This window comes from Phocoena sinus, chromosome 9, assembly GCF_008692025.1.
Source record: "Phocoena sinus isolate mPhoSin1 chromosome 9, mPhoSin1.pri, whole genome shotgun sequence".
Lineage (NCBI taxonomy): Eukaryota > Metazoa > Chordata > Mammalia > Artiodactyla > Phocoenidae > Phocoena > Phocoena sinus.
This window is the reverse complement of record NC_045771.1, coordinates 14,905,787-14,929,656: the sequence shown is the minus strand read 5'-3', so window position 1 is coordinate 14,929,656 and position 23,870 is coordinate 14,905,787. Positions and strand designations below refer to the sequence as shown.

The 23,870-nt window shown below is 40.7% G+C and overlaps 1 protein-coding gene across 1 annotated transcript in view; it reads right to left on the bottom strand.

Moving 5' to 3' along the window:
- The window catches only part of KIAA1549 (KIAA1549 ortholog), a 90,612-nt gene that overhangs the window by 12,080 nt on the left and 54,662 nt on the right, over positions 1 to 23,870 (bottom strand). The window contains exons 15-17 of the mRNA XM_032643814.1: positions 20,300 to 20,617; positions 9,575 to 9,621; positions 4,049 to 4,209 (exon numbers count right to left, since the gene is read on the bottom strand). Coding sequence (XP_032499705.1) covers positions 4,049 to 4,209; positions 9,575 to 9,621; positions 20,300 to 20,617 — 526 coding nt within the window. The remainder of the gene's footprint in view (positions 1 to 4,048; positions 4,210 to 9,574; positions 9,622 to 20,299; positions 20,618 to 23,870) is intronic.

Below are 23,870 nucleotides of genomic sequence, written 5' to 3'. Positions count from 1 at the left end.
GATAGCAAAGACAGATGATCTCTAGCACTCATTCTACACTCAGACTCGCTATGGCCTTGTGTGACTGTGAAAGCCAGGCTTTAAACAACGTATTTTTCTCCCCCATCAACTTCGGCATATGGAAATATCTCTTTTCAACAGATGGAGGGAGGAAAAACAGATCTTTAAACACTGTGAAATAAAATACCAATTTACAAATGCTCCTAGGATCGTCTAATTCATCTGTGATGCTCAGACTGGTCCCACAAAGGTTCAGGGTTTTCACAGAGATAAGGGAGGTGGCCCCCTCCGTCTTCAAGTCTACTCCTACTCTAGTTGCCTAATTAACAGCCTCTGTTAATCAAATACATTTTTAAAATCGTACTCTGCAGGAGTGCTTGTCAGTTACTGAAGATTCATAACAGTATTAAAACTATTAGAACTATCAGTACTGTTTGCCCAACAGACATTGTTTGAGCAAATCTTGCAAAGAACAGAAATGCAGCCCAGTGTTCCCCATCACTTATAAAGGTTCAGACAGCTGCATAGGGAGAAAAGCATACCTTTGTATTAAAATTGTAACAGTAGTTGAAGTCATAGTTCAGACAGGATTCTGTATCTTGCTTTGTTCACTTAACGAGACAGCACAAGCTCCCCCATGATTCAAGTGGCCCATCAACCCGAGCAAGCCTGGGTTTGCATTGCAGCTCAGCCACTGACAAGTCCTGTGACCTTGGACACCCAGTAATCACTCCAGCTAGCCTCAATGCCTCACTTTTCAAATGAAGTTAAAAAGTCTACCTCACAGTGTTATTTCAAGGATTAAAAGAGATAAAATAGGTCAAATACCAAATGCATAGGAGGCAACCAGGAAATCTTAAATTCCCTTTTTCTGGCTCTATCTGAGCTCTTCATTTTAAATAGCTGTACAGTTTACTACTGATGCCCTTATAACTGGGTACTGAGGGAGCTCACAGTTGTTTGCTATTCTGAATAATGCTCCAATAAACATCTTTGTACATGTAGTTTTTCTCCAATATTTTGCATTTCTTCAGTGAGGGGAGCCTATATTCCCAAACTTACCAAATCAAAGGCTCATGAAGTTATACTGCCAAGCTGCTTTCCGAAAGTTTAACGATTTACACCGTCACCGGAAATAATACAATAGTAATAATGATGGCAGCTAATATTTGTTAAAATTTGTTGTATGCCATGCACTATTTTAAGCACTTTACATTTGTTATCTTCTTCAATCATCAAATAACCATAAGAGGTAAGAACTAATGTTATCCCCGTTGTACAGATAAAGAAACCGAATGCTAATTTTACCACATTATTATAAAAACAATTTCATGATTGAAATGGTGGCTCATCATGGTTTTAATTTGCATTTCTTTAATCATTTTCAAAACTGGACATTTTTCATGTTTACTTTCATATGGTACACACACATTTCTTTTGTGCATTCCTTCTTTCTGTCCTTTGCCTGTTTATCTTTTGCAGTTTGCCCATTTATCAATTTATGAGCCATTCTCTATAATAAGATTACCTCTTGGTCATATCTGCTATAAATCTTCCTAGGTACTACTTTCCTTTTGCTTTTGGTAATTTTTAGACATATACATATTTGATAATTTTACATAGTCAGAAAAGTAACTTTTCTAGTATATCTTAGTATTTTTTCCATTTCAAATTTTTACACAATTTAATCCCTTATGGCAAATTATTAGAAAATAACTTCCTCTTCAAATATTTCATACATATAATTTCTATATTCCTCCAGATTAAAAATGAATATGTCTGAATATTGTTTGGTATAAGTGCTATGCAACAAGGTTCAAATACAAAACAATTAATAAGGGAAACAAGACCCACTGCAAAGCACAGCACCTGCAAGGTATGGGAAATCATGTAGGCTATCAGGATACATTCTTTGTTTTGTTGATTGACTGACAGACAATGCAAAATACAAGAACTGCCAAAAAGACCATACTGGATAATTATCCATCAATTATCGCAAATTTGGAATTGGCCTAAACTAGTTATTTGATGACATTATAAAACTGTATATTCTCCAGAAAATGAGAAAATAGCAAAAGAAATTATTTAACATGTAATGGCTCCTCTTATTAAAGCATCAGACTCCAAAAGGAAGGAAATGAACTAGGAAAATAAAAGATGGGCTCTGAGCCCTGGTAATAAAATGCAGTAAGACAGAGTAATAATGAACTCTGAGGACTTTTTAGAGTAGCGGTACAAGAAACAGAAAGAAAAAAAAAAAGAAAGAAATGGAAAGAGCTCGGGGAACACTGAGTGATATGCACAAATCAGTGTTCATAGTATCAACTATTCATGGGATGAAGTTTCATGACATGCAACAGTGATTTGTAATCTGGGGCACAAGACTGGGTCTCAGGCAATCTGGTGGAGGCCGACCAGCCAACTGCCTTGTCAGAATATCAGCTCAGCCGTGCTGGGTGCTGGGTGTCAACAACCAGCAGTGTCTCTCATTATGGGTCTGGAAAGGGTCTCTTAGCTGGTCCACTTACGCTTCTGTTGGACTGATTAGGGAAATCAACTATGAGGTCTAGCAGTGTTTGAAAATTTGGGGATTTACAAAGATCTCAGAATGAATCCCTCATAAACGTCAAGCATCTACTGAACTTGATGAGGATTTGTTGTGGGTTCAACTATTATCACAAAATTCCCAGGGGACTCTGAGACAAATGTATTTTTTTCTTTTCTTCTCATTTTCTGAAAATAAATTTATTCCTAATCTGGATATAATTATTGAGGATACTCAATTCAGAAACCATTATACCTTTTTTGCTTTACCAAAATTCTAAGGGCTCTTCCTTTCCTCAAATCTCTACATGCACTTCAAAAACTGACAAAAAAGATTGTTAAAATACTGGTATTTACAGCTCTTTTTCTAAAAAAGCAAAACTGAATATATGAAAAATTTTTAATCCCTAAATTTTAATTTTGGTCTGAAAAAAAATTCCCTGTATCTTTATACTGAATACACTAAATACTGTAGTTTTACAAGTAAACCACATTATGTGTAATGTTTCCCAAACAAATAGTAAAAATATATTTTAGAATCCTTTAAAAATAAAACATATTTTCTCTCCGGCTTCAAGAGCTCCAGGAATTGGGCACTTTATGTTCTTTCAAGAACATAAACTGAGAACTTTTATTTCCTATGTGGAGATAATCTGGTATAGATTTTATTTGACTTCCAACAGGTAATTAAAGCAAACCTAAATACTAAAAGTAAAGAAAAGCAGTGTGCAAAGACTTAAAAGTTTAGTAATGACCTTTCACTGTTGAATTGCCAAGTAAAGGACTGCACTGGTTACTCACAAATGACACTAAGATTGTTCTTTTAATGATGACATGAAAGAGGAGGTGGAAAAAAACCTAGAACAGTTCCATGTGGCCACCAGCTTCCCCAGGCCCTCCACTGCCGACTCTGCCCATGCGTGACAGCAGGGAAGGGACAGGCATAGAGGCATGGGATAATGACGAGGACACTTTAGAACAAGAAAAAGATGATTATTAATAAAGGTAGAAGGGAAAAAATGAGGGAGGTAAGGCTCAAGGAGAAAACAGTGGTTATATCCTCCCAGAAATGACCAAATAAAACACAAATCTCCCTCTGGTCACTTTCCATCAACTTTTAGGTTGCTTATTACAAACTGGAAAAGTGCCTTCTTTAAAATAAACGCTTGTTTTCGTGCCATTGCAAGCACTCAGAAATAGGTCTTTCCGTTCACTGTAAGACTTTAGAAACGTTTTCCCTGGAAGAGGTGTGGGTGTGAATTCCATGTGAAGGGACTGTTTTCGAGACACTTACTCAGCAACAAATCAGAGGCCATCAGTCTTGGGATCTCAGCCACTCTCTCCTTTCCTACCTCCCTAGCCCTACATCTTTGACGGGATCCGAGGGGACGCGGCTCTTACCGGCGGAAGAGGCCAGTAACGGGATGCTGATGCTCTGGGAAGTCGAAAATGATCTCTGCAGAAGTTAGCTAAAAAGAAACGCAAGGTAAATAGCCACATGTACCTGTGGTGCCCCCGACAGGCCGAGGCCGGGCCACCGATGGCACCTCCTCAGAGTAGATCCCTCGGGCAGCACACGAGGTGGCTTCAGACGAGGCCTGGGGCTGCTGGGGCTCGGCAGGCAGCAGCTCCGCAGACTGCAGCAAACCGGGGCCAAAACCTGGTCTGAAAGCGAAGCGCACCCAAGCGTCAGGACCACACTTGCCCGACTCCGGCACTTTATTAGGTCCACCCTCAGCCCTTAAGGAAAAATAAGACCTATTTGTCTGTTGGCTTATTATCCATCTCCTCTCCCAGAACGCAGGCTCCCTGAGGGCAGGGACTCTATTTGCTCACTGACAAATCTCCAGTGCTATGAAAAGTATATATACCCTCCAGTATACATGCTGGAACACAGCTGATGCTTGTCCAATCTGCTGGATGACTGAAGAAGTAATGCTCTAGTTTACAGACCCAAAGAGGGTGTGGCTCAAGCCCCGGGGCCCGGTCACCTCCAGCGCCCAACTAAAGGGGTGGTTCTCAACCTTGGCTGCATGGTAGCGTTACCTGGGGAGCCCATGCTGCACCCGAGACCAATGAAAACAGACTCTTTAGACGTGAGACCCAGACACTGGTAGTTTTTAAAACTCCATTTATGATCCTGAGCTTCATCAAGGCTAAAAACCAGTGCTCTAAAGCAGTGGTTCTCAAACTATTTAGTTCTAGGACCCGTTTGCACTCATAAAAATGAGGACTCCCAAGAGCTTTTGTTTATGCGTACCGTATCTATAGATAGTTTTCATGTTCAAAATTAAAACTGAAAAAATTAAAACTTCATTTAAAAATAACATTATTAAACCTATTACATGTCAACATTTTTTATAAAATTAACTATATTTTCCACCCCCCTCAAAAAAAGTTAAATGAGAAGAATTCTACACTTAAAAAAAATGTCCTTACGAGGAGACATCTAGATTCTCATAAACTTTGTATTCAATCAGTTGCCATCAGTTATTTTAAGAAAAAAAGCTCACCTCACATAAATATGTAGTTGGGAAAAGGAGGAAGATTTTAATAGCCTTTCCAGATAATATTCAAATAGTATTTCGGTTAAATATTCTTCTTTGAAACCACACCAGAACTCGACAATATTTCCTTAAGGGTGAGTGGCAATACAGACTCTGAAACGGTATCGATGAACTTTTCACCTCTGTTACATTAAAACCACTCGTCTTTCTTGCACTTTGAATAGACCTATGCATGGTTTTACGACACTGGTCATTTGAAAAATACTGGTTCAATGAGTTATGCAGACTTTTAGTTTACTGACACATTTTATTTTACAGTAACCCCAAATCACATTCATTAATATCGCCATTGAGCTCATCAGAGAAGGCTTTAAGTACTAGGGAGCTGTCAATTGCATGCTGGCAGACAAGGTTCCAAAATTCTAACTTTCACCTGAAAGCTCAATTTTATTATTGACAACAAATGCTGTCAGTTGTTTTCCTTGAAGTGACAGGTCCATTTTCGAGGCCAAACACCCAAGTCCGCTGGCTGTTTGTTCAAGCAAAAACATGGCACCAGTTAGTTCGATTCTCAACTCAAACAAGTGAACAAGTGCCTTTCTTCAAAAGGCCATATTCAGCAGAAGCGCTTTATATCTCCTCTTTTGTCACCCAGACTGTTAGAGACTCAAGGGTCTAGGTTTAAAAAAATTAATTTTTACTACTTCATCAATGACATACTAACATAAAACTGGCATTTTAAAAAAAGCTGTCGGGCTTCCCTGGTGGCGCAGTGGTTGAGAGTCCGCCTGCCGATGCGGGGGGACACGGGTTCGTGCCCCAGTCCGGGAAGATCCCACATGCCATGGAGCGGCTGGGCCCGTGAGCCACGGCCGCTGAGCCTGTGCGACCGGAGCCTGTGCTCTGCAATGGGAGAGGCCACAGCAGTGAGAGGCCCACGTACCACAAAAAAAAAAAAAAAAAAAAAAAAAAAAAGCTATGATTGCCCAGCAGTGAAGAACACTGGAGCGAGTCCTTCAACAGCTGGGTGCCACCATCTGGATTCATGCTAAGGCACCACAGTTTCACCCACCATTGCTTTCGCACCTTGGTGCAAGGGTCAACTGAATGAGAGAAGTCAGATAACAATATTATTATAAAAAATAGTTTTGACCTGACAGACCTCCCTGAACGGTTCTCAGGAACCTTCTAGGGATCTAAGAATCTCACCCTGAGAACCACTCTTCTAAAGAAATTTAAGAATTAAAAAAGATGATAATTTAATTACAGTTTCTTGCAAATGACAGTTAACTAGTAATTAATAGATTATACCTGTTCGATGAGAAAGTACACGAACTTGCCCTTATTCTATACTGTGATTTCTGGAGTACAGCTCATAAACTGAAACTCAGGCTACCTATATTAATCTCTTTAAATAAATGCTGCTGTTTTAGATTGACCTCGGAAACAGATGTCTGACCTCTCTGGCCTTACATATCTAAGAGCTTAGCCAATGCACACTCCTTCTTCCAGATCTGTACACTGGAGCTCACCTAACCTAATCATAATCTCTGGACCATCCACCCAGGAACTATCTCTTGTCCTTTACTTATTTCTGCTTTACCCAGTCAATAAGCACCCTCCTGCCTACATTTGCATCCTTTTAATCCTAAATTGTGTGCTCAGATAGTTCAGTGCACTCCAAATACTCTAGAATCTTTTATCTTCGGTGACCGTAAAATTTATTATCCAAACCAGAACACTTTTGAGAGTGAAATTTATTAATAATTACGCTGAACAACAGCTGTAAATTAGGACTGAACTGGGCAAATCAAGTCACCTGGTCCCCCTATCATTAGCTTCTGCCCGGGATCACCTAATCTCCACCTGTTCCCTTTGTTGCTTTTGGACCACAAAGCACTGCCTTGGTGGGGGAGGAGGGTTGGGGAAAAATAAAAGAAACCCTGCTGAAAATGAGGGCAAATAAAAGAAAAATAAAGAAAAAGTGGGTTTCCCTGGTGGCGCAGTGGTTAAGAACCCGCCTGCCAATGCAGGGGATACGGCTTTGAGCCCTGGTCCAGGAAGATCCCACATGCCGTGGAGCGGCTAATCCCGTGTGCCACAACTACTGAGCCTGGGCTCTAGAGTCCGCGAGCCACAACTACTGAGCCCACGTGCCACAACTACTGAAGCCTGTGCGTCTAGAGCCCGTGCTCCCCAACAAGAGAAGCCACCGCAGTGAGAAGCCACACACCGCAACAAAGAGTAGGCCCCGCTCGCCACAACTAGAGAAAGCCCGCACGCAGCAACAAAGACCCAATGCAACCAAAAATAAATAAATAATAAATAAATTTTTTTAAAAACCAAAAGTAAGGAGGAAACAGATAACATTCCTACTCCTGTGTGACTTCGATCATTAAAGGGATAGTTGAATATGATTTCTGAGACTAAATCTGTTTATCTACAATTCCTTCACTGAAATAAATCAACTGTCTATTCACATGTGGGTCTGAATTACCAACCCTCTCTTCTGTTCTAATGGTCTATTTGTCTTGCTTTATACCACACTCTTAATTCCTTGACAGTAATTTATAACATTTAGAACAATCCTAACATCTTATTCTTCTTTCTCAAAGTGTCTTGGCTGTTCTTGGCCCTTTGCATTTCCACATACATTTCAGAGTGAGTTTGTCAATTTCCATGTATTAAAAAACCCAACAAACTACTGGGATTGTGAATGGGACTGCAATAAATCTATAGATCACTGGGGGAGAATTGACATTTAAAAAATACCGAGTTGCACAATCCATGAATATCTTTCTTTAGAAGGCTTGAATATCTTCAGTTAGATTTATCCTGAGGTATTTTATATTTTTGAATGCTATTTTATATAGTATCTTTAAAATTGTTTATTTTCTGTAACTCCTCATAAACAGAACAGATTTTTGTACACTGGTCTTATAATGCTGTATACTGATCTCTGTAAACTTCATATCCAGCTACCTTGTAATTTAACTATCTTGCTATTTAGCCATCTTGCTAAAGTCACTTACTTCTAACAATTCATGTGTTGACATTTTAGTTTTTTCTGCTACAAAATTATATCACCTGTGAATAATAACAGTATTATTTCTCTCTTTGAATTCCTTACTCCTTTTGTTTCTTTTTCTTGCCTTATTACACTGGCCAGGACCCCACAGGGCAATGCCAAATGGAAGTGATGCAAGCAGACCTCTTTGTCTCGCTCTTGCTCTCAAGAGGAAAGCGTTTAACATTTCACCATTAAGAAATATTTGCCAAGATACCTTTTTATCAGATTACTATCAGTCTGCTTCTATCCTGTGTTTGCTAAGATTTTTACCATGTATGGATGCTGAACTTTATCAAATGTTCTATCTATTGAAATGAGAACATTTTTCTCCTTTATTCACTGCAAAGTGGAGAATTACAATGATTTTTAAAAATTTTAAACTACTCTTGCACTGCTGGAAAAAAATCCAATTTGATTATGATATGATGGATATCCTATTGATTATACTGTTGGATATACTTGCTAATATATAGTTTCAAAATTTTGGCATCTATGTTCAGGAGTGAAACTGGCCCTTAATGTTTCCTTTCTTGCAATGTCCTTGTCCTTCTTGTCTTTGGTATCAAAGTTATGCTGGTCTCATAAAACGAGTTGAGGAGTGTTTTCTCTTTTTTCTGTCCTTTAGAAGAGTTTGTATGACATTGGTATCTTTTATTCCTTCAGTGTTTGGTAGAATTCACTGTTGAAGCCACCTGGCCCTGAAGTTTCCTTTGTGGGAAGAGTTTTAATAATGACTTTAATCTCAATAGTTATAGGACTATTCAGGTTTTCTCTTTCTAGGAATTTTTCAAAGAACTAACTTTCAGCTTTGTTGGTCTTCTCTAGTATGGTATTTGTTTTCTACTTCATTAATTTCTATTCTTATTTTTATTAGTTCCTTCATTCTACTTCCCTAGGTTTATTAGGTCTTTTTTTTAACATTGAGACAGACACTTAGATTATTGATTTTCAGCCATTTTTCTTTTCAAATATATTTTGAGTCTTTCAAGGCATCAAAGTGCCCCACTAACATGGCTTTACATGTACCACACAACTTTCGATATGGTGCATTTTTAAGCAAGCCTCACGAGTCCGTCAAAAGTTTTGCTCAGCTTCTCAGTCACCTCCTCTGGAATCAGCAGGTATCCGTGGGAGAAAGGCAGGGCTCATCTCTCTGGATTTGCTGGATCTTGGCCCCATACTGCTTCACTGCCCTGTTAGCCACGTGGTTTTCTGTTTTTATTTTTAAATCTTGTCTAGCTTTTCCAGTTATCATCAGCAAATTATCTAGTCTGTCACTACTGGAAGCAGGACTTAAATTCCAACTTTTTTCCCCCTCTTCTGGTTAGATCAAGATAACACACAACTCAAGAGTTTTTCATCTGCTCACATTAGCTAAAAGAAACAAATCTGCAAAATTTAAGGAACAGCATATGTGAGAAAGTCCTGATACATTTTCTCCTAAAAACCTTACCTTGGTAATGGGCCTGATGGGGGAGCCATTCCATAGTCTTCATATCTCTGGAAGAAATTCAAAAGAAGATGAAGATTAACATTCAATACTTATTATAAAGTGACAACAGCAAACTTACAAATTTAGATTTGCAGGATCAACTTCCAAGAGAATTATTTTCTCATAAAAAGTTAGCATGCTATCAGGGCATTCTGCCATCAAGTAATGCTAGAAGTTTCAGTTTGGGGAACTGGGCTAATAAACACACAACTAGTTTCTAGACCTTTCTTTCTTTTGTGAAAATATTAATAACAGACAGGGTTTCTGCACCTGCGCTTCTCTGTAGGCTTATCCTCTACAAACCTGTATCTTCTGCTAAAAAGGTGGTCCTTAAATGGCCACATTTAGTACAAATGACTCTATCAACATGGGCCACAATGGTCACCAGATCTAGTGGGTGCCCAACAGCAATTCAAATACACTCAAGAAACTAAACAATGCAAATGCTGTACCATGTTGTAAAATGCTATAAAAAGAGAAAGAATATAAAGAGAACCATAAGTTAGACCCTAAAAGGTGAAGTGAACACCTTCAGTTTCTGACAGTTTTCTAGTACCAAGGAGGCCCAGCCAATACTCCCTGCCCTTAAATTCCATAAGGTGTCCGTGTATCCTTCAATCAACTCTTTTTACTTGAACTAACTTGCACTAACCAAGTGCTCTTTGACTGAAACAAGATGGCACCAGAATTTATTTTTTTTTTTGGCTGCGTTGGGTCTTCGTTGTTGTGCACAGGCTTTCTCTAGTTACGGCGAGCAGGGGCTACTCTTCGTTGTGGTGCTCGGACTTCTCACTGCGGTGGCTTCTCTTGCTGCAGAGCATAGGCTCTAGGCATGCAGGCTTCAGTAGTTGTAGCACATGGGCTCAGTAGTTGTGGCACGTGGGCCCTAGGGCACACGGGCTTCAGCAGTTGTGGCATGGGGGCTCAGTAGCTGTGGCTCTTGGGCTCTAGAGCATAGGCTCAGTATGTGGCACCTGGGCTTCATTGTTCCGTGGCATGTGGGATCTTCCCCGACCAGGGATCGAACCCGTGTCCCCTGCATCGGCAGGCAGATTCTTAACCACTGTGCCACCAAGGAAGTCTCCCAGATTTAAAGAAACCTAGAACTATGTTGCATTCCTCTTGAAATCAACATATCTTAACCCTAGCATACGTGGGACTCGGATTTTAACACTTCTTTTCAACAACTATAAATCATTATTTTGGAATCAGGTATTTTAGCAGGACAGTAACTCTGGACAGCATCCATCGAACTCCAGTCAGTTTAAACCAATAGGTTGTCCAGGATCAGGCGCTCCAAGTTAAGTTAGTAAGTCAGCCTTGCTTCTGGACCTGCTCTAATATTAGATCTTTATTTTTCTAAGCTGCCATTTACTGAATTATTATTTTGTTATACACTGTATGAACACTAACTCAGGCCCACAGCAACACAAATAAGTGCTCACTATTTCTGTTTACAGATGAAACCAACATACAAGGAAGTTAAACAATTTCCCCCTAATTTATCTTTCTGGCATGCTTTTAACCACTGGGCTGCACCACCCATAATTCCTAAAACCAGACTTTCCCTCCTGAATAAATCGCTACTTTGCGGGGTTTGGTGCGGGGGGGAAGTAGGAGCTTTGGAGTCAGACACACTGACGGAACTACTCCACTTCTCTTGGTATATTTCCTTAGGCCAAGAAGTACAGAACAATCTCTGTACCTCACAGAGTTCTGAAGGGATTATTAGACATGAAACTGCGCTCAAATTACTTCACCTCTGACCCTCACTGCTTCCCTTCCCTTGGCAAAGGGATGGAGATTAGAACTCTGTAGAGTTCCACAACTGAGGTAAAAAAGCCAAAGGGGATTATGGAAGAAGAGAGAAATAGGACGAAAAGGAGAGTCAATTCCTTTTCCAAATAATTAAACAGAAATCTGAGACTGGATAAAGATTATTTACAGTGGCCCTTGTGCTTTCAGCACAGTTTGGACTTTTTAAACATAGTCACATGCAAAATAAAACCAAAAACAAGGATCACGGCTTAACAGTTTACCTATCAGGATTTCAAAAGATCTAATAAGTGATAAACTAAAAGAAAATCAATGCAAAGTAGCTATCTCCTCTTTAACTGTTTTATTATTGTAGCGCTATGCATTTCCAATCTATTGTAGTCAGAAAAAGGATACTAGGGCTTCCCTGGTGGCGCAGTGGTTGAGTGTCCACCTGCCGATGCAGGGGACACGGGTCGTGCCCCGGTCCGGGAGGATCCCACATGCCGTGGAGCGGCTGGGGTCGTGAGCCATGGCCACTGAGCCTGCGCATCCGGAGCCTATGCTCCACAACGGGAGACGCCACAACAGTGAAAGGCCCGTGTACTGCAAAAAAAAGGATACTATTTTTCTAGAGACTACATGCCCCCAGTGAAAAGGTTGTAAAAGAAATCGCAGACAGACGGCAGGCACTTCCTTTAAGTGGGTCACACGTGTAAAAAAGTTTGGAGGACAAAAGAGAACTTTAAGGTTTCAATCAGCTAGGCGAATAAAAATTCCTTTTTAATGCATCCTTTCTTTCTATACAGTATAAAACAAGCCAAGAGAGCAAGAAAGGCAAGTGGTGAGTGGAGTCTGGAGGGGCCTGAGGTAAAGCAACCAGACGGTAAGGTCTGCTCGTACAATATCTTAGCTCAGGTATTCACACCTGCTACTTAGAGGACAACTCCACGGAGGTTAACTTTACTCAGGGAAGCAGAAATACCACCTATTAAGTGGCCTGACTCACCAACGTATAACTAACGTCTTTATGCTGGCAAAAAAAGAAATAAAAATGTCATCAGATGGTAAATAAAGGTTCATTGGGTAACCGAAGGCACCCTGACATCCACATTCCCGTGGTTTTTCACCACAGTCAGCAGGAGCAAATAAATGGTGATCAGGTTCCTCCTGCCAGCAAACAGTAACTTTACAACCAATTTATAAACACGGTGAAGTTACATTAGAGATGCCCAAATACAACCAATGATTCTGATTTTCCACTAGATTAAGTTGCTACCACTCCCATCAAAATATGAAGGGTAACACCAAAAGTTCACATCCAAACCACTCGATAGGAGTATTTATAAAAATCTTGCCATGGGTCTGCGTTCCTGGTTAAGATGGAGGCGTGAGGCATTATCACGGAATCGTTCATCTGCAACACGCATGAACAACGAGGAAAGAATAAAAATAGTAATACAGCTCTGTCAAAAATTACGGCTCCATTGATCAGCAGAAACCAAGCATCCACTTGATCAGCAGAAACCAAGCAAGTAAATAAGTGGGTAAAATATGCCCTAAACTGAGAAAAGCAGGGGCCAAGGGGGGAAAGAAAGACTCTGGTAGCACAATGTGGCCCCTAACTTAACAAGAATAGCCATTCCTCTTTCTAACTTCAAAGATACGGTAATAAAACAACACAACGGGAGACCGCAGAACTATGGAAATAATGTGAGGACCAAAATAATGCCAGTATGACTTTAAGAAATCAACTAATGGGGAAAAGAATAGATACGGTTTAAAAGCAAATCAATGCCACAGAGAAAAGGCCCACGATACCCATAACTGAAGGCAGAGAAAACAGAACAAAGTAGCTAAAGCAACTAAGAGATAAATGATAGATACAGAAAAGAGACCAAGATGAGCCAACATAAAAATAATTGGTACCTTCAAGTCCAATAAATAGAACAGAGTAAGACAATTATTTCAGAAATAAAATAAAAGAAAGTTTCCCTGAGGTGAATGAAAGAACTGAATCCAAAGATAAAATGGACGTTGGTTATTAAGGGCAGAAAATGATTCAGAAAAAGTGGTTGAATGCCAAGAACTATTTACGCTTCCTAGAGGATATGACATATACATCTTCTATCAGAAAGGGATAAATTAAGATGGCCACAAATTTCTGCGCTGAACAATTCAAGGAGCAAAGAGAAGCAACATGTAGATGCCAGCAGCGAACAAGTTCAGGTCAGGAAGTGAGATGAGAGCTCTCCTTTTGGAAAAACGCGACTAAGCAAAAAGGCTCCTGGAAGGTCTCCCTCTTCATTCCAAGTCCCCCTGTCACCCATAGGGTGCATCTACTGTGTTAGCCTCTCAGCTTCTTGGTCTGCTCAACACCAATAAATGGCCTTTTACTTGTCAGCCACCACCCTGACATCCTACTTTCAAGACCACAGGCAGGGATATGATTAGGAAATCTTCCAATAATCTTGGTGAGAGATGATGATGGCTCCAACCAGTGTAATGCAGTGAGTAGATTTGAGAGGAAGAATCTACAAAGCTCCAGCATGTTTAATTGCCCACCACTTTCCCTTTCAGTGTATCATCTATCATCACTTCAAATGCACCCTCTGATTCACACATCTCTTCCCAGTTGTCCTTTCATCACATATGCTTGATAAAGCCCCAGCTCCAGATCAATCCAACTGCCTGTTTTCTCCTTGTCTACACCTGGGTATCTGAACGCTGATAAACAAAACTACAGAACTTTAATTTGTGCCACTATAATTTCACAATCGGCAGTCTGAACAGCGGTCTCAATGCTAAGTCATTACTCCCACGTCCCTAATCTCTCATTCTCCACAATAAGTATTTCAAGTTTCTACTCTCCCTCAACCCTCTTGCCTTGCCTTGCCACACTTGTCTCATTCTCAATAGATGACTCTGCTTTCTCTACTATGAGAACAGAAACCATGACATGGGTGGTCCTGCAATGTACTGCCACCCAACTACAGACCGGATTGTACTTGCACCCAATTCTTTCTCCCTCCCATTAAACTGGAAGAAATATATCCCTTCATTTCTAAAGATAATTCCTCCACCAGTACTCTGGATCCCCTTTCCTGTATCAGTAAGCTCTGCTCCTACACTGGCTCAGTGCCGTCAGCAATTAAACATGCTGAAGCCATGTTGACTCTTCCTCTCTTGCACTGTGACAAACCACTCTCCAGGGTAAAATGAGAGCAATCTTTCCAAAAGGCACACCTAATGATGTCTCCAGCCTGCTCAAAACCCTTCAGGATCCAGGCACTGCCCTCAGGATGAGGTCTAGGCTCCTAACCTCTCCACTTCTTCCTTTCCCTCTCCTCCCCCACATCTCACCACTTTTACTTCCCACTTCCCATTAGATCCCCAGAACTAATTTCAAGGGTTGACTGCATCCCTGCTATCAATTACTGAAAGAGGAGTGTTGAAATCTCTGACCAGAATTGTAGATTTGTTTATACATGCATGCAGTTCTGTAAGTTTTTGCTTCACGTATTTTGAAGCTCTATTACTAGGCACATAAACATTTAAGATTTTTATGACTTTTTTGTTTTGTTTAAAAAGATCCATTTATTCTAAAATTCTTTTTATTTATACTTTTTAAAAAACATCTTTATTGGAGTATAATTACTTTACAATGTTGTGTTAGTTTCTGCTGTATAACAAAGTGAATCAGCTATATGTACACATATATCCCATATCCCCTCCCTCTTGCATCTCCCTCCCACCCTCCCTATCCCACCCCTCTAGGTGGTCACAAACCACGTAGCTGATCTCCCTATGCTATGCAGCTGCTTCCCACTAGCCATCACTTTTACACTTGGTAGTGTATATATATCAATGTTATTCTCTTACTTTGTCCCAGCTTACCCTTCCCCCTCCCCATGTCCTCAAGTCCATTCTCTAGGTCTGCATCTTTATTCCTGTCCTGCCCCTAGGTTCATCACAACCTTTTTTTTTTTTTTTTTTTTTTAGTTTCTATATATATGTATGGGTGTGTTAGCATACAGTATTTGGTTTTCTCTTTCTGACTTACTTCACTCTGTATGACAGACTCTAGGTCCATCCACCTCACTACAAATAACTCAATTTTGTTTCTTTTTATGGCTGAGTAATATTCCATTGTATATATGTGCCACATCTTCTTTATCCATTCATCTGTCGATGGACACTTAGGTTGCTTCCATGACCTGGCTATTGTAAATAGTGCTGCAATGAACATTGTGGTACATGTCTCTTTTTGAATTATGCTTTTCTCAGGGTATATGCCCAGTAGTGGGATTGCTGGGTCATATGGTAGTTCTCTTTTTAGTTTTTTTAAGGAACTTCCATACTGTTCTCCATAGTGACTGCATCAATTTACATTCCCACCAACAGTGCAAAAAGGTTCCCTTTTCTCCACACCCTCACCAGCATTTATTGTTTGTAGATTTTTTGATGATGGCCATCCTGACCTGTGTGAGATGATACCTCATTGTAGTTTTGATTTGCATTTCTCTAATGATTAGTGATGTTGAGCATCCTTTCATGTGTTTCTTGGCAATCTGTTTATCTTCTTTGGAGAAATGTCTATTTAGGTCTTCCACCCATTTTTGGATTGGGTTGCTTGTTTTTTTGATATTGAGCTGCATGAGCTGCTTGTATATTTTGGAGGTTAATCCTTTGTCAGTTGCAAATATTTTCTCCCATTCTGAGGGTTGTCTCTTCGAAGATTTTTATGATTTCTTGATGAACTGGCCACTTTATTATTATGAAATAATCCTCTTTATCCTTGTTAATATTCTTTACTATGAGAACTATTTTGGCTAATATTAGTATAGCCACTCCAGGTTTTGTGATTAGCGTTAGCAATGGTATATCCTTCTTCATACTTTTTTTTTTTGCGGCACGTGGGCCTCTCACTGTTGTGGCTTCTCCCGTTGCGGAGCACAGGCTCCGGACGCGCAGGCTCAGCGGCCATGGCTCACGGGCCCAGCCGCTCCGTGGCATGTGGGATCTTCCCGGACCGGGGCACGAACCCGTGTCCTCTGCATCGGCAGGCGGACTCTCAACCACTGCGCCACCAGGGAAGCCCCTTCTTCATACTTTTAACCTACTCGTGCCTTCATATTTAATGTGGGTGTCTTGTAAGCAGCGGATAAGTGGATCTTGCTTTTTATCCAATCTGACAATATCTGCCCTTTAATAGGGATATTAAACTGTTCACATTTAATATGATTACCGACAGGTCTGGATTTAAATCTACCATCTTGGTATCTGCTTTCTATTTGTCCCATCTGTTCCTTGTTCCCCTTTTCCTCTTTTTCCACCTTCTTTTGGACTACCTTTTTATTATTTCATTTTTACTCCTTTGTTGGCTTATTAGCTACAATTATTATTATTATTTTTTTTAGTGGTTGCTTTAGGGTATATGTTATATATTTTTCACTTATCACAGTCTACCTTCAAGTGCTATTATTCCACTTTGCGCATGGTGTAAGAACATTAAAACATTCCCCTTCTACTTCTCCCCATCTGGTCTGGGTGCTATAGTTTTCATACATTTTACTTCTACCCCACAATACTTTGTTACTACTTTGCTTTAAACAGTCAATTACCTTTTTAAAAGATTTAAATAATGAAGAAAAAAGTTTCCTATAATTACCCACATATTTACATTTCTAGTGCTTTTCATTCATTTATGAAGATCCAGATGTTTATCTGGTATCATTTTACTTCTGCCTAAAGGACTTTCTGTAACATTGCTTGTAAAGCAGGTCTGCCAGTGATGCATTCTTTCAGCTTTTGTGTGTCCGAAAAAGGTTTTATTTCACCTTAGTTTTGAAAGAGGTCTTCACTGGATATAGAATTCTAGGTTGACAGTTTTTTCTTTCAGTTCTTTAAATATTTGTTCCACTGTTTTCTGGACAATGAGAATTCTGCTGTCATCCTTACTTTTGTTCCACTGTATGTTATCTGCCCTTTTTCTCTGGATAATTTAAAGATCTTTATCACTTATTTTAAGCAATTTCATCGTATTTTTGGTATAGTTTTCCTCATATTTCTTGTGCATATGGTTCATCAAATTTGTGGATCTGCAGATTTACAGTTTCAATCAAATTCAGAAAACATTATTCCTTTATTTTTTTCTGACACCCTCTCTGCTCCTTCAGGAACTCCAATTACATGTATATTAGTCTACTTAAAGTTGTCCCACCGCTCACTAATGAGCTGTTCATCTTTTAGTCTAATATTTACTCTCTTTGTTTCATGTTGGATAGTCTTTATTACTATGCATTCAAGCTTACTGATCTTTTCTTCTGCAAATCTAATCTGCCATTTATCCCATCCAGTATGTATTTTTCATCTCAGACATTATAGTTTTCATTTCAAAATTTGATTTGTATCCTTTAATATTTTCAATGCTTCTAATTAATATGTTCACTCTTTCCTCTAGTTTCTTGAACATACAGAGCTCCATTATAATTCTTTTAATATCTTTGTCTACTAATGCTACCATCTATGCCATTTTTTTTGCTTCTCTGCTGTCTGGTTAGTTTGATTGGATGCCAGACTTTGAGTATTAAGTTGACCTTGCTGGATACTGTATAGTTTTGGTTTTCTTTATAAATATTCTTGAGCTTTGTTCAGGTTCAGGTCTTACTTTTTTCTGTGTTAGGTAGAATGAGAGCAGCTCTGAGTACTCTAATCGAGGCTCCGTGAATTATGAGGTCTTTCACACTGGTACAAAAGAAACTGTATTAGTCATCTCAGGCTGCCATAACAAAATATCACAGATTGGGTGGCTTAAACAACAGAAATTTACTTTTTCACAGTTCTGGAGGCTGGAAAATCCACAATCAAGTTTCCAGCAGGGTTCAGTTGTTGGTGAGAGTTCTCTTCCTGGTTTGTGGACAGTTGCCTTCTTGTGTCCTCACATGGTGGAGAGAGAGCTCTGGCGTCTCTTGCTCTTCTTCTAAGGGCATCAGTTCTATCAGATCAGGGTTCCAACCTTATGACCTCATTTAAACTTAATTTCCTCCTTCAGGACTCTATCTCCAAATATTCGCATGGGGGTTTAGGCTTCAACATACAAACTTGGGGGGAATACAATTCAGTCCACAGCAGGAACATATTCCCACGCTTATGTGAGCTCTGAGGATTGTTTCCGCTTATCTTCTGGGGGTAGTTCTGTACTTAAAACTGGTCAGTACTCAAATGAAGATTCCATGCAGCTCTCTGGAATTATCTCTCTGTGCATCTCTGCTTTCCTGCACTGTCTATTGTGAACTCTAGCTGCCTTTTCCTCCCCAGACGCTCAACTCTGTTTTCTCAACTCAGGGAGACCACTGAGCTCTGCCTGGGGTCTTCCGCCCTGCACCGTAGCTAGAAACTCTCTCAAGACAGTTGGGGTGACTGTAGGGTTCTACTCATCTCTAATGTCCAATGTTGTAAAAACCCATATATTTTGTTCAGTTACTTTAGTTGTTTCTGGAGAGAAGGTAAATCTAGATCCTTTCCTCCATCTTGTCCAGAAGAGAGAGTCTGTACCAGACACTTTCACTTCTGTGTCTCTGATAGCTTCCCCACTACCTGAAATATTCTTCTTTAATTGATAACCACTAATTACCCTCAGACTTCCACTTAGATTTCGTTTTATCTATAAAATCCCTCCCAAGCATTTTCAGTCAAGTGCTCCCCCCACATACTTTCCTCTTGCCATGACACCTGCCACACGGTGCTGTACTAAGTTACTGCTTCAACTGTCCACATACCTGCACTGGGACGTAAGAGCTGGAGCTGTGCATCATGCACCTCTGTATCCCGAGCACCCAGAACGTGGCAGGTGCTCCATAAATATATTTGAATGAATAAACAAATGAGAGAAGCTTAAACAGACAGCAGCTATAGTCAAATTCATTTTATCACCGAGTTGTGTTCTGTATCATCCATTTCCTTAAAGATTATAAACTACCAGTTACAATTATATACCAACTGTAATTATGAAGTAGTTTAATATTTATTGTTGAAACAATCTATATTTTTATATTTAAAACAACAATGACTAGATTGAATATTTTTCCCCTGCATGGTAGCCGTTATCTATACCTCAGGCCCACCATGTCTTGAAGGAAACAATCTATTGAGAAGAGCATACTTTCAAAATTCATACCAATTTCAGAGATGAAAATTCTTTTAACATATGTTTATTACCACCCAATTTAACCTTAATATGGTTAACAAAATTAGAGGAACCCTGTATAAACACTCCTTGAAGAAGAAATTTAAATTGTAACCTATTAACATCTTTCCAGAGTCAAATGTTTCAGTCTGGTCGTTTAATCTGAAATTAGCAAAAAATAATATTTAATGCTACATCCTTGAGTTCTACTTCTTCTCCGTGACTTGAGAAGGTACATTTGAAAGGTCTGACTGAATATGAAAAAAATAAAGGATCACAAAGACAGATGAAACACTGAAATGTCAACTCCCAAGACGGAAATCTAGTATTTGAAAATGATTGTGCTTGGCTACTTGTGGACTAGCTGCCTACACCCAGACCCTCACCTCACCTCTTCAGTCCCAGGTGGCCTACACAAAAAAACTTAATGATTCTAGTACATTCTTAACTGTATCTCTTATGGAGACATCAATGAGAATATATTTTGACACATACTCCACCTATATTTCATGATAACGAAGGGAACTCAGGAAGATACCTCCACAAAACACCTGAGTTGCACAAAAGAATGCTTTCAACACTGAGAATTAACCTAGAAGATAATAAAAACTAAGACTCATCATCCAAGCTTTAATTCCAATCAAATCCAACAAGAGTATTGCAGGGATCCTGAAAACAAGGCAGTCAGGCAACAAAGGTCCGACATCTTGCCCATAAGAGAATTCTAGAAGGTCCACACTTACACTGCATGGGTTGTTGGCCGTCTGAGCTGGGCTGTAGAAGGATCCCCACTGGGTGGCTCGTCTCTCTTCCCGGGAAGGGGTGCTGTTCACAGGCAGGCCGGCCGGGACTCCAGGGCCTGCAGCTGCAGTGTTAGGGGGCTGGCTGCTGGGGGCCACGAGGGCAAAAGCATCATCCAGGAGGGAGTGCATGGTCTGCCGCGCCTCCTCGATGGACGGCTGGGGCGGGATGTACTGGGAGGCCGGGAAGGGCAGGCCTGGATACCTCCCCAGCTCAGCTGAAGACGGCGTCTGCACATCTGCTGGGAGGTCGGGATCAGACTACAGTGGGGGAAACAGCAAAGTGAAGAATCAGACACGAGCTTCTGTGGAGACCCAAAAACAAAACTCTAGGACTAAAAAAGAATTTAACAATTTTCACTGACACTGAGGAATGGGTTTACCATAAGAATTTTTCAAATCACAGCTGAGGAATGTGCACTACCTTTCATGGAGGCAAAAAGTTTGAATCAGAAGAAATAAAAAAGTAAAATTATTCAACAGTCATTTGTCCAGCAAAACTCAATCAACTCCCTGAAATGTATCTCAGTACCTGGAAGTGCACATGTTTTCCTGAAAGCCCCTAGCAACCAAAAATGATGTGTCAGAGTCTATATACTAAATTACCTAGTTGACTTTCCCTAGATACAGAAACCCAAAACTAAAGCAGTCTATTGACTATTAACAATAGGAAGAATACACCTATTGTTGTATAGGTGTATTCGCCCCATACACCCGCAGAAGAGTTCAAAGGCACCACGATATTACAACTACGTGTGTATAAACCATTTTAATACCTATTACGACAACTCTTTACAAACAGTAAATAGTGTCAATTATTTGTTCAGAAACTAACTTCTTTTAAATGGCGGTATCCCTGGATAACATGAGTCAACAAGAAAAGTTTAAATTATATTCTATATCCACTGTCGAAGAGGCAGGGACATAAGTAACAATTAAGATTTTTTAAAAATCTTATTTCCTGATACTACCTTCTGAGCCAAATGCTGTCATAACATATACTCGGTAAACTGTAAGAGACAAAACAAGGAACCAATGGAAGAAGAGGCCTTCCTGGTCTCAGTGGTCCCAGAAGCCCAAACATCACAATGACTACAACTGACACACTGAAAAGAGAAGAGGTTCTGCTCCAGGGGCTGGTGACCCCTCGTTGGATCACTCTACATGAGGGCCAAAGGAAGGCATTCCCAGATCTCTTTGGATCAGTGAGTCTCTTACAAAGAAAATCTCTCTTGCAGAGACACGTCCTTCCTCTCAGCCAACTGCCTAAAATGCTTCGTAATGACTATGGTCTGTCCAGCAACGATCCGTTATTATTCACACCAGTGTCAAACACTTAACAGCAGCAGCTGCTTAACTCCAAGCACTCCAAGCAGAAAGAAAACCAGAAAACGTACCAGCAAACCCACCAACAGCTCACGGGCCTGTTGTGCTTAGCCCGCACCAGTCTTTAAAAAATAGATGAGCAATATTTTAAAAATCTGAAAATTTCCTACTAAAACTCAAGAGTTCTGGATTCTCTTGGCAGACCCGGAAGCCCTGGCATCACTGGGCCCTCACCCTCGACAGAAACAAGTGCCATTAGGTAGAGACTGCTCCCCTGAGATGGGCAGGTGCTCTGCCCTTCACAACAGCGAGTGGACGGTCTCACTCCAAGGTACAATACACACTTAGTCCTGTGAGGCTGTTTCTCCAAAACACAATATCCCCGTAAAGTTCTACTAAATGACTTAGTCATCAAGGTAAGGATTCGGGGCCCCAAAGGTCTCTGGTTTATGACGTAGCATTGGCAAGACTCTGTGTTCCTCTCCTTACAAGGTGCAAAAAAACGGCCCCCACTCATGCCCTTCTTCCGTTCTTGGTTTTCTCGAGGAGCAGATGGGGAAGAATGTAGCCAGTAGAAAGCCCCCAACCTAACACTTCATGGAGAAGAGGATAAGCATGTCTGTAAAAACATCCTACTGGTAAGTAAGAGGGTCTCTCCAAAGCCAGAAGCGATGTTCCTGACGGTAGTTCCAGGAGCTGACTGGGTAACCACACTGCAAGGAAGACAGCGGTGTGGCCACAGCCTAAAGTGAGATTCCAAGGTGGGGGACAAACCCTACATACACTTGAAGAGAGTCCTTAAGAGCTATAGCCACTACCAGTCTCACCCTCAGTAGTCATAACTTTAAAGAAGGTTTAACTTTTACAGCAAGAGAGACATGTGTGAAGGTGTGAAGTGAGGTCCCCTTGGAGTCTCACTGATCCCATGAATCCTGCCAAGAAGGCAAAGAACTACAGAGCCGTGATGTCAGAGCTTCCTGTTCTCTGGTCTTCTTGCTGCCTCCACACTTCGCAGGCTAGATTATTAGCAACCTGCAGGCCAAGAAGAGGCCTTGTTCATTTTCCTATGTCCCAACATCCAGCACAGTGTTTCACACATAGATGGTACTTAATAAGAAATGAATAACTGTGATCTTCAGAAGCTGAGATTTACCCAGGATCCCTGAATTGGAATTTGAATTCCATTCTCTTGAATCCAAGTTTGATGACTTTGTTTTAATTTATTTTACTTATTTTTGGCTGCGTCAGGTCTTCGTTGCTGCGTGCGGGCTTTCTCTAGTTGCAGCGAGCGGGGGCTACTCTTCCTTGTGGTGCACAGGCTTCTCGTTGCGGTGCCTTCTCTTGTTGCGAAGCACGGGCTCTAGGCGCGCGGGCTTCAGTAGCTGTGGCTCGCGGGCTCTAGAGCGCAGGTTCAGAAGTTGTGGCACACGGGCTTAGCTGCTCCATGGCACGTGGCATCTTCCCGGACCAGGGCTCGAACCCGTGTCCCCTGCGTTGGCAGGCCGATTCTTAACCACTATGCCACCAGGGAAGCCCCCAAGTTTGATGACTTTGATATTCAACTCGTTTCCTTTGCACAGATACATGTTCACCTATCACTCCTCAGAAATACATGAGAACCTTTTTACCTTTAGTCATCAGAGACGATGTATTCTGGTGCCTCTTTGCAATCTTTGGTATTATAAGACAGTGATCATGCACCATGGTTGGCCCAGGACAAGCTCAGTTCATGCTTGTTGTCCCAGGATAATTAACAGCATCTCCTTTCACCCTCACAAGTGTCTGGCTTGTATAATAAATTATATCAGCATTGACAAACTTCCATAAAGGGCCAGAGAGTAAACAGTTTAGGCTTCGTGAGCCATACAGCTACTTAACTCTGCCACTGTAGCAAGAGCAGCCGTAGATAACACAAAAATGATGGGTGTGGCTGTGTTCCAATAAAACTTTATTTACAAAAGCAGACAGCAGGCCGGATTTGCCTGAGGGTCAATGTTTGCTGAGGCTTGAATTATAATGGTAGCCCTAGTTACAAGAAGTCCAGAAATATCTCTTTCACCTCAGAAGAAGAGCGCTCTCAAGAAGAAGATATTTAGAGGCGAAAGCATATAATTCAAGACAGTTCAAAAACATGTATGCCTAGGGCTTCCCTGGTGGCGCAGTGGTTGAGAGTCCGCCTGCCGATGCA